The sequence below is a fragment of the Lichenostomus cassidix genome, chromosome 3 (genome assembly GCF_008360975.1).
Source record: "Lichenostomus cassidix isolate B80296 chromosome 3, HeHo_3.0, whole genome shotgun sequence".
Taxonomy (NCBI): Eukaryota; Metazoa; Chordata; class Aves; order Passeriformes; family Meliphagidae; genus Lichenostomus; species Lichenostomus cassidix.
The window spans coordinates 38,537,015-38,553,434 of record NC_139483.1 but is presented as its reverse complement, the minus strand read 5'-3'; the positions used below and the strand labels follow the sequence as shown (position 1 = coordinate 38,553,434).

Below are 16,420 nucleotides of genomic sequence, written 5' to 3'. Positions count from 1 at the left end.
CACAAAAATTGTGCTAATGACTTCATCACTACAATCTCTTTCTGGTAGCCTTTGTCCTTGATGTTCCATCCTTTCTTGGAAGAAGACATCTTTCTTTGTAGAAGACCCTGAAGGGGGAGAGCAGTGGATAAGTGGTGTGGTGTCAGCTGGCAGCATAGTGAGGATTAGCAGAGGGCTCAGTGTCAGTGCCTCAGCTGCCACTGGCTGGTGCAGCACCTGTGTTTCAAGTCATGGCAGTTCTCCTCTCCCTTCCCCTTGCTTCCTACCTGTACAACACTTGCCTGTGAAGCAGAGTGTATCCTCCTGTATTCCTGCTTCAGTAAGTAAATGTTTGGCTCCAGAAGCAAGCAGCTAAGTTTTTGTGCTGCTTTGAGTTTGCTCCTGTGATCTAGCTGCCATGATTCATACTCCTGCTTGCCAACTGGAGTTAGCGTAAGGATTAATTAAATGTGTAAAATGTTTTGAACTTAGTGAGTCATTTTCCTGAAATATGCTGCATGTAGCTGGCAGACTTGCCCACTTTTTTCATTCTCAGAGCCAGCTTTGAATAAATAATTGACTTTGGGCAGGAGGTGAAGTATTTGGTGTGCATAATGTCAGCCTTGAAGCATCTATGTAAAAAGAATATTTAATGATCTAAAAATGCTCAAGATGAATGCATGTATACTTAGTGGGCAAATGAAGAACATGTTATTTTGTTTGCTCTGTGTTAGTTATAAAATTTGGAAACCCTAGGGGCTTTGATGTCTAGGTGAGGCTTATACACTCCTATTGATGAAGCAGCTAGGCTGAATCCAATTCTTGTGCCTAGAACCTTGCAAGTTCCCTGGATTTGAAACAGGAATTGAAAAACAGATCTTCCTTCCAGACCAGTAAGCAGGAGTTCTCATGCACATTAATTGATCAGCCAGGAATCTCTGACAGTGTTATACCTAGATCCTCATTTTGACTTCTCTAACCCTTTGATTTTGCAGTAAACTCATTTGTAAATGTAGCTTAAAAAATATGAATATTTTAAGATGTAACTGTCAAGGAATAAAAAAACTTTCTCACATGTCTGAATTGGGAGAAAAAAAATTTCAAGTTCAGCTTCTGCATGGAACAACTGTTCATCTCTTAACTTGATGATTCACTGTTGAGACTGATTAGATCAGTACAAAATTATTCTTCTTTAGTCTTGTTCTTACAGTTTTTGCCCAGTCCTATTTGGTTTTTTAACTGTTTTAAATTGCTCTGTTAGCTTTGGGAGAAAAATTCACCAAGCTTCTTTGAAAAGCCTGAAATATGCATTTAGTTCCAAATCTTGTCGGCTGGCAACATACTGGAGAAACCTGAGTTTTTCATATTTAACTTTTCTGATAGTATAGATGCTGATTAACTGTACAGTAAGCTCTGATTACAGATACAGAGTGGTGTGGTATGGCAACCATTGCTTCTCTTGCCCATGAGATGTTTTGTCTTTAAACCAGAGTTCACTTTCTGGAATATCTAGAGCTATAGAATGTTCTTGCTGCAGGTTTGAAGTGATGACTTCATCAATTTGCCAGGTTTGGTGCTGTGACTGTGGTGGTTGTTGTAAGGTCCTGTAAGGGCTTAGGCACAGGGTGTTTTCTTTTGAACTGTCTGATTCTTATCTCCCACCCACTGTGCCTGGAGTTGAAGATCTCCTGGCTATTGCAGAATGGGTTGAAGCAGGCTTAAAAAACAGAAATGCCTTCTGTGCTGCTTTTTTGCTATTGTGTGTGGGTTTCATGTTTTTGTGGGGTTTTTTTGGGGAAGGGTGTGGGGTTTTTTTTTCGTTTGTTTGTTTTTTGGTGGTGGTGTTTATGTGGTAGCCTGTATCTGGTACCTGTTCTCTGAATATTACTACCAGTCTTTGCCTTCAAGACATTACAACTATTTCATTGTATTCCTTAGTATCTTGGTGGCCTTTAAAAGTGCATTGCAAGCATAGTTACAGGCAACAAGTGGCCAAAACAACTGTTACCATCTGGTTGGTGACTTTAACAACTGTGGCTATGAGAACACTTGTGAGCCTTATTTTCTACTGGTTATTCTTATGACTCAGTTATAAGTGCTGGCTAAAGGTGCTTCTGGATGAGCCAAGCCAACTTTTTCTTTGCTGTAAATATTAAAGAAGAAACCTTGTTCTTCTATTTCAATCTACAGAGCTTCCTCTTAAATCTGGGGATAGTATTAAATCCTGGGATAGTATTCCTTACCCTTGCTGCAAGTCTTAGACTTCAGCAGTATTGCTAGAGAGCCGGTTTACACTTACTTGTATGTCACTGAGCAGCAAGAAAAGTATGTGTGCAGACCAAGTACTTCCAATGTCCTTATGCAGGCTGATTTGAGCAGAGAATCTTGCCCTTGAGAAGACATATGGTTTCTCAGCTGTACAGCTTGGTGGAGGTGAAGCCCTGGGAGAGAAGTGGATCATTAAAATATTGTTTTGTCTAGCTTGCTCTTTCTGCCTGTTTTTTATTCTTAAATTATAATGTGGATGGACCCTGCATGAAGAGTTGGAAGAGATGCTTTTTCTGAGATAAAGCAGTTCTGTGTTCCTATCTGACAGCTGGGGGAAGCATTTAATGGCACAATAAGTGCTGTATGAGGCAGACGCTGACAGCATGAGAAGCAGAATAAGTCTCTAACCATCTAGAAATAATGGCTTGTGCAATTCTGAGAGGAAATCTAACTTGCATTAAGGTGTTTGTGTCATAGAAATAAAAAAATCTGGAGGATGGAGAGCACCTGCAAATTCTCTTCAGCAAAGAATACTGGTGCTGGATTCCTTCCCTCCTGTGGCTGCAACATGATTACATGTGAATCTGAATTTGTCTGCAGCTGACAGGGAAATTGGACTTTGTTTCTCTTTATCACAGGGGACAGATAAACTTTGAGATTTTGTGCTTTTGATTTTTTACCAGAGTATGTGGGGATGACTTGGAAAAAGTGGGGTAGCTCTTCCTGCACTGTTTCTTTTAGCTCTTCTTTGAGAATTATACTTGAGCATCATTCAATGTCCAGATATTCTGTTGATCACTTGACTGTAGGACCACTAACTTGCATTGTTTAAATTGTCTCTCATGTCTCTGTAAAAATAAAGGAGATGTAAGATTATGTAGCAGAATAGTGATTTTTTCTTTTTTCCTGTTAGGCTTTTCACAGCCTAAAAAAATAAATGTTTTCAGAAAATGTAATGAAAAATGGAGTTTGACCTGATCTCATTACTCTATAGTTTAAACATTAGAGATACTGGAAGATTTGCTTGCAGGAGATGAGAGTGTGTTGTGTTTTGTACACAAGTCTCCTTGCTTATGGTCTCATAAAGAGCAAAACCTGAAAAGTAGAAGCAGAAGAGCTTGCTGTGTGACGTTTGCAGTTATTACAACAAAGCCAATTTGTGAGACCAGCATCAACTTTCCTCACTGCTTGAAGACATGGAATGTGCATAACTCATTCCCCAGCTGAGTGTCTTGAGAAGGCTGACTGCCCTTTGCTGCTTCAGTCAGTGTGAATTAGCAGGAATATCCAGTGACTGAAGGTGGTACCAGCTCTATACCAGGGATTAAATAATTTCCATCATGTGTTGCTGTGGCACAGCATGAAATTTCACAGGACTACCAGACTTAATGTTGTGATGGGTAGATGTGGCTTTTATTTAAGCAAAGCAGAGATTTAATTGAGGTTTCTGAGTATTACCCTGATGACATGAATCCAGACATACTCAGGTCAATGACCTTTTTAGCATAACATGATACTTGGAAACATTCACAAGCAAAAGGGCCAACTGAAGCAAAGTGCCCATTGGGCACCTTCATCTGTGGTATAGGAAGTGTTGTATCTTCTGTCCTGTATTAGTCACAAGCATCTTAAGTGACTGGGTTGTGGGTTTGGGTTTTTGGTTTGGTTTTTTTTTTTTGCGGGGGTGAGGTGGAAATGACACAGGCACACTGTGTGCACTCTGTGTCTTTTATCTGAGTACATCACACTCTTGTAAAGTGCACACTGAAATAATTTCAGATAACATGCTGTACATTTCCTACCAGGTGCTGCTGTGCAGCTGGTTGTGATGTTTTTGCAGCTGTGGGATGGAAAGGTTCAGTGTAGGGAGTAGCTATGCGATAACAGCGTGAGCTTTAGCTGATGAGTGCATACTCTGTGTGAAGAGTCTAACCCATGATACTTAGGATGTATTGTAATATTTTCTTGACCTAGCTACACTGAAGCTAGCAAATAAAACTGCTATCACATCTCCTAGCTGGGATGTGGACATGACTGCAGTCTGTTGCCATGGGGACAAAGATAAGTCTCATTTTAAAGAATTGTACTGTAAGTTGCTGTACCCTAAGACTGCATGACCTTGTAAGCAAGCAATTTTGTAGAGTCTTGTTGAATGATGTCAAGGTTGACTGACTTGATTAGACCTTTAGGCTGTTCCTAGGAAAGCAATGTGTACAAATCACACTGATCAGATATCCAATAGTATGAATATTGTGGCTGGTTTCAGTCAGTCTGAACAGAGGGAGTAGCCACTTAGACCTCTGTTCTCAAAGATTTTGTCAAAGTTCATAAATAAGCAGACATGAGAGATTCAAAGCAGTACACTACCAAGGGATGGAAAAGCAGAACTGTACCTGGCCACGAGTCAGCATGTACTATTCAATACAATAAGTGGGCTAGGAAATCTGTGTGCAATGTCTCTGTCCAAAAAGGCAGGAACAAAGTCTGAGAAACAATAGCCATAAGTCTGTTGAGAAACAGGCTCTATTACTTCTGCTTCTTGCAGAACAACTTCAACTTACCTTTTTTTCTGGGAAATTTCATCTTCCAAAAAACAAGTACAGAAGTCTGTTAGCTTCTGTATTTCCATACAGAGACCAGATTGCACTTTACTGTGGCTATGCATTGATCTCTTTTTAAACCTTTCTTAGATTTAGTTAGAAGACTATCCCAGCTTTAAGAGAAAACACATTTTAAAGACCAAGCACGTAGTTTTTTAATTTTTGTCCATGAGAGCAGAAAGTTGTTTTTATTCTTGTTCTTTGACTGCTATGCAAGGATGACCCTTAAAGCGCTGCATCTTCTAGACCATAGGGAATACCTTTTTGCTGTGTCCCTGTGCCAGCTGAGCCCAGGCATACCGGGGCAGGACTGACACCTAGCGTGGGCTGGCTAGAACTGAACATTCAGCTTCTGAAGCTCCTGCAAAGCTCCGAAAAACGTACTTGAAGCTTTGGATGCCACAAAGCTTTTGATTTATAAGTTTTCAGTTTGGGCATCTGACAGCTCACTTGTCCCCTTGCTCATCTTTCCAGCAGCTGACAGAGCTGCTGCTGTAGTGAACGACCATGGCAGCTGGAAAGTGTGGTCCACTTTTTACCTGTGATGACTTCCTTCCCCAACTGGCTGATTTTAGGCCGTCAGACACATTTCTGCATCATGTAAGACAGTCATTCACCGTATTTTCTGCAGATGGAACTGCCTCAGCCATGTTCCTGTCATACTTTAGACATTGAATATGGTGCTGGTACTGCTGACACTAATGCAACACTGTGCCTTTTAATTAGTAGTAAATCTTGAGTGTCTAACCCTCTTGATGAAAAAAGAGCAGATCTCAGAGAGTTGAAACAAATCTACAAAGCAGGGTGAAACTCAACCATGGCAACTAGGTACTTCTAGTCTTGAATTTAAGCTACTGCAAAGCTTCCAGATAAAATTTTTTATGCCTGTGTTTTAAACTACTGTGATATGTTTTGTATCACCATACCCTAATAAACTTGATGTGCTCTGTCTGTCGCAGATGGTAACGCCGAGTTTCATCATAGAGAATAATTATCATAGCTGTAATTATTTACTTTATTGTAGCAAAACTTTATCTTAATTCTCTCTATAGACACACCCCAGCCAAGTATTAAAAGAAACAGCTCTGTCTTGCTCCAGATCCTGCCCCAGCTGATAATTGCCTCATTTCTACCACAGAGTCTGAGTCAAATTTGACTTTGGACTGACTTCTTTGAGCCTGTGGTTCATCTAGGTTGCCTTGTAGTTAGTGGTTGCTTTGAACCTAAATGATTTTAAGAACTGGGATTTTAGCCTCTGTTTTCCCTCTGTTCTTGCTTTGAACAGTGAGGAAGGATAGTTCTGTTTCTTAAATTACACCCTGCTATTTCAATGGAAGGGGTAAGGTGGGTGCTGGTTGTTTCTTAACTGAATAAATAACCACATTTTTGACTCCAGTGTTTGGAACATTGTCACAACAGGCCACAGTAACTGTGGTGCAGCACAGGGGTCTGGCAGGGAGACTGGCCCTGGGTAGCCTGAGTACAGCTGTCAGTTTTACTTTGATAGGGTTGGCATGTGATTTGGGAGGCTGTAACTGGCTGACACATTTTAGTCCCAGTGTCACAGACCTCAGTTTAGGTCAATGAAAAGCAGACCTGCGGTCAGGCACTTTGATATTTGTGGTATATGCATTAACTCTTCAAATGTCTTGGTCTCAGCAATTACATCTTTTAATCCTGCTTGTGAGATCTGCAGCACCTTGTGTTAAGGAGCAGCAGCAGTGCCACAAAGGGTAGCTTGTTGCAAGATTCTGGTTGTGTTTTTTTCCATGAGCTGGGCCCCTTAGGAAGAAATGCATTAGGAAGGAGGGACTTCTCACCTCATCTTGTGCATGGCTACCTCAGCCAAAAACCCACCTCTGATGCAACTGTGGTGCAGCAAGAGCCTTGGTTTGCGCTGCAAGCTATAGCCTATAACCAGCCCAATGGAATTATTCCAGGGTAATGAGGAAGCTTGTTAAACGTGCAGTAACTTCATCTAACAGTAGAGGTCTGTCTTGTGTGGCAAAAGGATTTTATCACTTAAGAATGAATCACTGTATGAGAATTTGGGTAGCTTTTCAGTCGTTTTTAGCGTGGAGTTTTCCTTTTTGTTCTTTGAATACTAGTTTAAAGGGTTTTTCTAATGATAAGAGCTGACCCGACAGTGCATTGTGCACTTAAGTGAATCACATTTGCATTAGCTGGGGAACTCTTGCAATCACTGAGCTGGTGCAAGAAGCTGTGACTGGAAGCTGAAGCTTGTGCCACCTCCCCAGACCCAGTACTGAGAAAAAAGATGGAAACCACTGGCAGATTTTTGGAAGTGTGGGAAGTGGTTTTTTTAAAAGCTGGGAAGTGAGCTTGTCCTTCTCTTCTAGTTTTCAAGTCAGAAATGAATTCCTTTCCAGAAAATTGGCTTTAGCCAAACCCCAGTTATTTGGCTTCAGATAGGCACAACTGGATAAAAGTTCATGGCTAATGTTAGACAGAAATTGTTACAGAAGATGAATGCAAGGTTTTGTTTTTTTTTTTTCCTTCTAATGTTAACTCACAAAACTATGATGCTTCTGCCAGAATGTGTATCTTTCAACACAAATCACCTATGAGTATTCTCCATATCCAATTATCTGTTACATGTATGAATGGAGGGACTCTGTACAGTGTAGAAATGGTTTCACAAGCTCCTAAAAGCACAGGTCTCTGATGTGGGCTTTCTGTTACTTAACTCAAACCTTCTCTAGTTCATCATTGTCTATTAAGGTATGCAATCTTTTCTTCAACCCTCTGTTTGTACTGTTCTGGAATGATATTTTCCTTTAGATTGTGATGCTGTTTTTATTGAGCTATTGGAAGCTTATATTTGATTTTGCTAAAGTTGAATGACTTCAGCCCAAACATATAATTTGCCATTTATGAGTCAGAACTATGGTAAATTCTGCTAATCATCCTGTAAAGCATCCTACACTTTGGCTAGCTACACCACATACAGATGGTCCTGTTGTTTACTCTGTCCAAACTTAATTCAAGTTTGCTGTTAATCAATATAAATTTCAAAGTCCTGTTTCCATTTTGTGTCTTAATTTTCTAAATAAGAATTTGACAGGCAATTGGTGACCTGCTCTCTTGCATTAAAGACCAAATTTGCTATGTCTTAATTGTAGTTCTTTGGGTACTTGTCCATATAGAGATTTTGAAAGGTGAACACACATGTAAATTCTGCATAAATTCACTGTCAGAAAATACATCAAATTTAGTGGAAGGTTATTCACTGAAAATACAGTCCTGTGTTAGCTAATCATTAATTAAAAAGGCTTTGCAGTTGCCTAAATCAAGCTGCAGCTTTTGTTGCTCTTTTTCTGGCTTTTTGGTTTAACTGAGTGTTGCAACTTTAGAATCACCCCTGTATTGACAGTGTTTTTGCTGCCATGTTGATTTTAAAATTCTGGATCCTCTGCCTCACCTGAAAGATGAAACTTCTGTGAGAAGATGTATAGTTTCCAAGCATTAATCCCTAGCACACTGTTTTGAGGTCACTTTATTTGGCAGAGTTTGTTTTACAATAGGTTATGATCAACTGCAGAAATTATTAGAATTATTACAAAGAGTATTACTGTGCTACCTTACATGAGAAAAGATGATAAAATCAGTGGGAAGATGGACTTTTTTAAATCCATGAACAAAGAATTTTTATGTCAGCATTGTGATATTATATTCTACATTCACGTTTTTGGTACATCCACATAATGTCTTAATAGAAGAATAATAGCATCTTTAATCAGATGGAAAAGCACTGAAGAGAGGGTATTTTTTGGGGTTTTTTTTTTTTTCAGATGTCAGTAGTGTAGCTATTTCTAGAAATCTCTTTCAAAATGCTAACAGTATCCAGGTATGGCATTGTTGTGCCAAGTATTGTGCCACTGTGGGAGGTGCAGAACACAGACTTTGGAGCATCAATTCTCTTTTTGTTTGTGAAGAGTTGGGGGGGTACTGTAGGCAGGAGGAGGTGAATAGGAAGTGCCAGCAGAGCTACGCCACTGTGCTGATTTTTCTCAGTTGGAACCCTCTGTTCAGTTCTAGCCATTTCACCTTTGAAAAAATGTAGAGAAACGTGGTTAGTGAGATGAAAAAGTTGGTGGAAGAGCAGTGGAGAGAAATGTATATGAGATAGGAAGGATATTAAAACTCTTTTAAATAAAATTGAAATAGATATTATATGGTTCTTTTGGTTTGTGTAGTTTTGCTTTTGTGTGAAGAAGTGAAGATCAACTAATGTAAGAAATTGTAACTGTTTTCTTCCTTATATGCGTGTCTAAAATGTGCAAGAATCACAAATAAAATCAAAATACAGGTAGATTCAAAGGAATACTAATAAACAAAGATAATAGAACCAAGTATGTATTTTATCCTAAAGTTGTGACATATTTCCAGTTGTAGTCTTTTCTTTTCTGTTTTTCTCCAAGGTCTCTGGCTTAATTCATTTATTACTTCTGGTTTTATATTCTTTATAGCTAAAAGCAAGGCATAAGAGTCACCAATATAATAAACACTGCATAAGAGTCACCAATAAACACTTTTGTAACTCTGGAAGTGAATGTTTTTAGATAATCTATAAACTTAGAATATTTAAAATGTCAAAACCCAAAAAAATCTAAGAGAAACAGTTGTTAGAGCACTCTGATTATATGCTGAGATCTTAGTCGGAATGTGAGGCAGTCACTTTGGGCAATAGGCTTTCCTGGTTCACTGTGCTAAGGAATTGCCCTCTATGTGAGTTAATCTTTACAGTGATTATTGTAATAAGGGCAGTATATGGTATGAAAGCGTTTTCATTTTTGTATCAACTGAACTACGTAGGTTATTCACTTGTATTTACTCTGTCTATTGGAAAGGCCGGGTGAAGATACAAATCTTTGTTCAAAATAACTTACATGCCATATTTCCAGTATATATCTAAATTACAGATCTACCATAAAGACATGGATAGCCAATAGAAACCCTAGGCAATTGCAGGTTGCAGCCATAGACGAATCATAAGTTACTCCTCCTGCAGCAGTCTTGCTTTTTTTTTTTGTCCAGTGACTTTGTGTTCATGAAGACATTTTGAATGCTGCTTTTTTTTTTTTTTTTTTCTTCCCACCTTCCTCTGCTTCTGCCCTTGGGATGCTGCAAAATGTAGCCTAAAACTTGAATCTAGGAGAAGCATGTGCCAAGCACTGTGTCTCCCTAGAATCCTGCTTTCAGTAGATCCATGTACATGCATCTGTATGTAAGAGCTCAGAACCACCACACTGGTGGGAAGGTAGTGATTTGACCTTGTACTTCTTTTTCCCAGGTGCTTCTAACACAGTTTCACTTTGACTTTTGGAATGACTGTATTTTTATTAAGTAAATTTTAAAAAGGCTGAATCTTATCCCTAAGTGAAAGAAAAGGAAATACCCAAAGTCCAACTTGTTTTGCAAAGCAGGTTCTCTTTTCCCAGACAATCTGAGCAGTTGGCTCAGAAGTAAAGTATATGGTGCTGAAAGCTCAGGTCCAAAAAATTCAGTCCTGGCTCACAAATGTTGAGAGAGAATTTTTCCTCTGTGATCAGAACTTGAGCATACAGTGGTATGTCACCTTTGACATATTACCTGTTGGCATGTTTTCCTGTTTGTCATGATGGTAGTGGTTCATGTTTGTCTGGTCGAAGTGCCAGATTTAACCTTTTTGTTGCTGGAAAGTTAGCTCTGCCTGTAAGATAATTATGTAAATTAACTATTGGGGTTCCCCAAGTGGTAATTTTAGTGTCATCTGTGGACAAAATTAACCAGTATGCATAGTGTAGAGTCCTAAATAACTTGGTTAAAAGCAGATCAAAATCTCAGCAGGGCCATGAATTGTAACGTACCTTTTGAGGATAACCTGATTTTTTCTTATGAGGAGAGGAAAAAAAGAGTTTGGATTATTGTGAGTTTGTTTGAAATATGCCCCCAAAAATACCTCTTGACCCTTGGAAAGATTTGCAAAAGACTAAGCTAAGCTTTAATAGCTGCTGTGTACTGATGTTGCTTAAAAAGGCTTCTGAATAGAAATCAGCTTGAAGGTGGTTTGCATTTGTAATAAAGATATAGAGAAAATACATGGAGCTATTTTACCCTCATGAAAGTGTAACAAAGAAAGGAAAATCATAATTGAACCTTGATCACAGTGTCCAAATTCACAGCAGAACTTGAAATTAATCCCTTAAAAATCTTGGGTGTAAATTTTATTACACTTTGTGATATAGTAAGTTTCAGGAAATAAAATACACCTCTCTTTTCTTAAAAGTTGTTCTCCTTTCCCAATAAGTTACTTCTGCATCTAGATATTTCCTAACTGTGATGTAACCATGTTTCCTTTTTTTTATTTTTAATTGCAGAGAACTGTTTTGTTTGTTTGTTTCTGGTATAAAGTTGATGTAGTCATTTTTTCATTGAGAGCATCTCAAGGGGTAACTCAAGGATTCTTAGGGCATCAAGGAGACAAAGCAGGTTCTGTGGAGAAACAATTTCCTTGCTTTTATTGAGGTAGTCCTTGGTATCAGTCCCCCAGGAAACTGCCTTGTGGTGGGTGTTTGGGAAGATGTGAGGGGAGAGGGGTTTATGTGAGAGCTGTTTTAAAAGCTTGAGCAGGATCTGCCAGGCAGTAATGTTTGCTAATGGGAACAAGAGAGGAAAATCACATGCTGTTGCTGCTGCCTGAAGTGGACACTTCCAAGCCCAGTCTTTTATGGATGTTGGCACTAGTTATTTTCAAAAGGGAGTAGAGTTCTGTTCTCCAAGGTCAGTGCTTTTGACTTGCTGTCATGTATTCAGTGCTATCCAGACTGCAGGCACTGTCCTCTGTGGGCTGCTTCCTTGTTTATCTCTTGAGGTGGCTCCTAGGGAGATGGAGTTGGTACATCAGGACAGAAGAGAAGGTGGTACAATGGTACCATTGGGCTTTTGAAGAGTGGGAGGCGAAAGAAAAAAGTTTTTCTGTAATCCAAATTTCTTGATTAAATACTCATAGTTATTTTAAAGTAAGTTTGGGGGAAAAAAGCCTGAAAGCAGGTAGTCACATTGGAATCTTTCTCCACCTAATTTAGTAATGATCTGTAAGGGAGCTGGATCAGTCCTTTGCTGTGTAGCCCTAGCAAGCTTAAACAGATTTACATCAGCCAGTTGTCTGGAGAAGTCTGTTCAGCATCAAAAAGGGAAAAAAAAATCACTTCTCTATGTAATGACATCAAATGATTGAGGGGGAAAAGCTGACAAAAATATCAGTTTTGATTTTTGGGTATGCAGAAATTAACTTGTGTTAAACAGTTCTGGTATTTTATAAGTCTGTGAATATGTAGATCAAAATAGGAGGTAAAATGGAGACCTGTCAACTACAGGACTAACTTGGGGTTAGAATTGCTGATAAAATAATTTATTTTTTCAAACTGTGCTTTTTATTCTTTTTTTACCCATGTGAGTTAAATCAGAAAGGTATTTTATATATTCAGATCTGAGTTACTAAGGAAAGTAGAAAGGTAATTTCAGTAGATGTAGAAAAGAGTATCTGTTATACCACCTACATTTGTATGGAACCCTTTAATATTGATTCCACTCAAGACTAACCCTCCATTGAAAGAAAGATTTCAGCTTTTTTTTTTAATGTAAAATACTGCATATATGTTATATATGCAGAACTAAATATAGCCACAGGATGCTTTATTCCTTCAGTCAGAATTTGCTAATGGCTAGCTTCTCTTGGGATGCTAATGCCATCTTTCTAATACTAATGAGAATTGGTATTAGATGGAAGCAGGCCTTCAAAGAAGTGTGTAGTTCATAAACAAAAATAAATAAACAGCAGCAACAGAAAAAAAAAAGTGTTGATTCTATTGGTTAGGTCAGAAAGACCAGGTAGGCATTCATCATTGAATGAAGCATCTTTCATTTAAATTGCCCAAACAAAGCTTGTGTAGCATATAGCAGTGCACAGACTTGAAAAGGGCAGGTAGCTGTATCTGGAAGGAAAGGTGTTTATGCACATAGAGTTTGGAGAACTTGTTTATATGTTAAATACTACATTTAGCAAGAAGGATTGTGAATAAGCAGGGACTGTATATGTGTTGCATCTGTTCCCTGTCAGATTTAACAAAAAGCAATTATCTACCATAGTAACTGTGACAGAATTCAGAATGTATTTTGACATACAGACATACATAACTAAAAATAACGCTAAAAGTATGTCTTCAGTCTGCAGTGTCTTTCTTGATTTAAAAAAAACCAAACCACAAAACAACACAAAAACAACACAACCGTAGAAATTTAGAGTTATAGCTGAAAGTCTGCCTTTTACCTTTGCTGTAACGTAGCTGTTTTCCAAACCTGGCTATGTATTAGAAGGCATGAAAGTGTCTTTATGGTACTTTCAGCTTAAACTTAATTGTTTAGCTTGAGCTAATCTTTAAAGAACTAGATGAATATAGAGTCTGGAATGATTATGTGTTATCTCAAAGGAAGTAAGTTTTGAATTTAAGATCTCTTCAAAGTATTTTTATTTGTCCTTATAGAGGAAAACCTTGTAACTTGTGTGGATGCGAGTGCAGAAATGAAAATTCAGCCAAATAGTTACTGTGGGAAAAATGGAATTCTAAGTCAATACTGTTTGACACTGGGGAATCTCCTAGGCAGAAGTTCAAATACTAAGAAATGATGGAGATCCTAGTGATGTGGGGTAAGAATTGTTAGTTTTGAAAGTAATATGCTTCTTGGTAATGCATATGCCAAAATCAGATTTTTTTAAAACTGTATAGCTTGAAAGGCTTCAAGTTTAAAAACCAAGCTTGGCCATTTGTAGCAGAAGCTGTTGAGAAAGATAGTATGGCTGTAATTTATGTCTCTGCTACATGCATCTTGGTGGGTTTTGTGGTGTGTTTACCATTCTGTTTTTAGAGGTATCTTGGATTATTTTCCACCTTCCACAGTACACAGTCAGGTTTTCCTAAGAAATGTTCTAAATCTTATCAAAATTGAACTCAAAGGCTTTAAGCATATAGTACACCAAAGAATTAGCCCTTATCTTGCTGCTTGTTTTTCCCAGTTTTCAGTTTTGGAACAATTTATTGAAATGGGAATTGGAATCATCTTCTCTGTGTTGTTTTGATAGATAACCTCATGGTGCAGAATGCTTCTCAGAAAATTGCAATTCTCTACCATCAGTCTGAATGCCTGACGGCCAGAATAATCTAAATGCTTTTACCAGGTCTAGTGCTTCTCTTCAGCTGTTGGTTTATCACTGTGATTGTCCTGGGTCTGTATCTTTCTGCTGACCAATATTTTGACATACCTTGCACTTCTGTGACCTTTTGAGTGTGCTGCCTCTTCAGTTGGACTTGGGGTGCAGAGTGGCACTGTTCCTCAGTTTGGTTCTGCATTTTACTGCAGTTGTCATTTGCTTGTCATATTTGTCCTTCCCTTAAATACAAACCTCTGTAGCTAAGTGAGTGCTGAACTCTCTTAACCTCCTGTTTCCTTGGCTTGCTGCAGACCTTGCCACTTGCTGGAGTGCCTCAGTAGGAGTAGAAATTTGCCGGAAATTTTATAGGGCTTGTGGTACTCAAACTCCTGAAGATCAGGCAGCGAGAGGGCAGAGGAACAAACATGATCCTTGTGGTAAGAAAATTATGCTAATAGCAGAAAAGTGATACAGGTAGAGATGGACTATTAGAGATTTGCAGCTTATGTGAAATAATATTTATAGTATAAAAGCAGGAGATGGAGATTGGGGAGCAACTGATAGTGTTTGGGAGAAATTCCTCTCATAATAAATTTCTGTGTATTCTTACATACACTGAGTCCTTAAACACTGATCAGGGGGTACCTTGATCATGAAGTGATTTTTAAACTGATTTAACTAGCTGCTTCAGTACGTGCTTCATTCTTAAACATAGGGATTAACCCACTGGTAGAAATGGGAGTGAACACAGTGTTTGAGATTAGATCACCTTACAGCACTTATTGTTTTAGGACAGGAGATGCAGCGTTACTGGTGTGCTGGCTGAGCCCTGTCCTTCCAAATCTGAAGCTGAGCTTTAGCTGCAGATTCCCAAAGGGAAGCCTTGCCCATGTTCACTTGTTCCTATGGCATTGAATCAAACTCAGCATTAGTGTGCTCTATAAATGCCTTCATATGTATCTGTATATAACGTCTTTGTGTGCAATCTCTCTGTGTAGAGTTTTTTTTTAAAAACTATTCAGAGGAAATAAGTCTTCAAATGATTTGAAGAGAACACGAATGACAAGCTCTTTCCTGTGCTTGGCTGAATTGCATACAATGTGCTTAATTAACAGGTGCACAGTGACAAGCTGCACTCAGCAGGCAGTGCTGGGTTGTGTTCAGAGTCCTGGACATTGAGTTTCTTCTGTAGCATGGGATTTGAAAGGATCAGAGAGATACTGAGCATCTCTGTGCCTCTTTCATCATCCTTGTGTAAATTCTTGCCCCTCTATAAGCACCTTTTTTTAAACTTTGCTGGGTTTTTTTTATTTTTAGGGAGCAGTGCAGACCTTATACCTATTCTCTTCTTCCTTGTAGTGACAACACAGCTGAATGCTTTGGCTGGAGCTGGAGTGTCTGTATTGTAGCTTCCTTGTTTGAGTCAAAAATGCGATCCAGCCTAGCTCTTGCCTTTTAATCTGTTGCGGGGCTGGGCTGGTGTTTGGTGACGCATTGAGCTAAGCTGACTGCAGCGAGTTAATAGAGAAGGCAAAAGGTGTCAAACCCCTGCGGAATGGCTCAAGTACTTGCAATGCCTGACCTGTGTCCTGGGTGGTGAAAAAAAAGATGATAAAGCTGCCTCACAAGAAATTGCAGAGATTTTTCCTTAAAAAGGTAAAATGCCTTTTTTTTTTTTTTTTGTTTGCTTGCTTTGCTTGTTTTAGTTAGGTTGGTGACAAAGTTGGACAATTGCATTGTTTCTGTGCTGTCAGCCTCGTGATTTTGTTGCACTGGGATGCCTCGAACTGTTCTCTCAATGTAATGTTATTCTTGGCTTGTGTTCTGGGACAATTAATATCCATCAAAATTGGACTTCAGCAGCATGCTACAGGGGTTAGTTTGATTACAGATACAGTTTACAGGTTCTGTCACCCTGTTGTGTTATGCTGCCTTTTAGCAGTGCTCCTTGACTCAGTGGCACTGTATATTCTGAATCTGTGAAGCAATTTAATGCTGTTTTTGCAGTATGCAAGACAGAATGCTGCTCATTGACTGGTTTTCATTAAAAAAAGTTTGTATTAGAAGATAGATGTATATATTATGTGTAGGCTGTATATTTGCACTCTGTTTTCATATATCCTCACAGAAATCACTAGAGATGTGGATACATCTAATAGAAAACTGTACACTTTCAGGTAGAACTCTATTCAGAACTGAGTTTAAATGGGGTTTAAAACTACCCCTAGATCATATATTTCTGGAAGGCACTTTACCTAGCTAGGTATTGAATGCTATGGTCATTAGCTATCTGAAATAGCATTCTTGAATTTTAATGTCTGCGTTATCTGGATCCTATGTTGGCAACGTATAAGCATAGGTT

General features: G+C 38.7%; 1 protein-coding gene across 4 annotated transcripts in view; it reads left to right on the top strand.

Annotated features, from left to right (window-relative positions):
- Window positions 1-16,420, top strand: part of RPS6KA2 (ribosomal protein S6 kinase A2) — a 286,999-nt gene that overhangs the window by 24,430 nt on the left and 246,149 nt on the right. The window contains exon 1 of one of the 4 annotated variants that reach the window (XM_085055347.1): window positions 15,232-15,714. The exons of the other annotated variants lie outside the window; for them this stretch is intronic. Within the exon in view, the coding sequence (XP_084911473.1) occupies window positions 15,667-15,714 (48 nt within the window). The 5' untranslated portion in view covers window positions 15,232-15,666. Of the gene's footprint in view, window positions 1-15,231; window positions 15,715-16,420 lie in introns of those variants that run through there. 4 annotated transcript variants of the gene reach the window in all.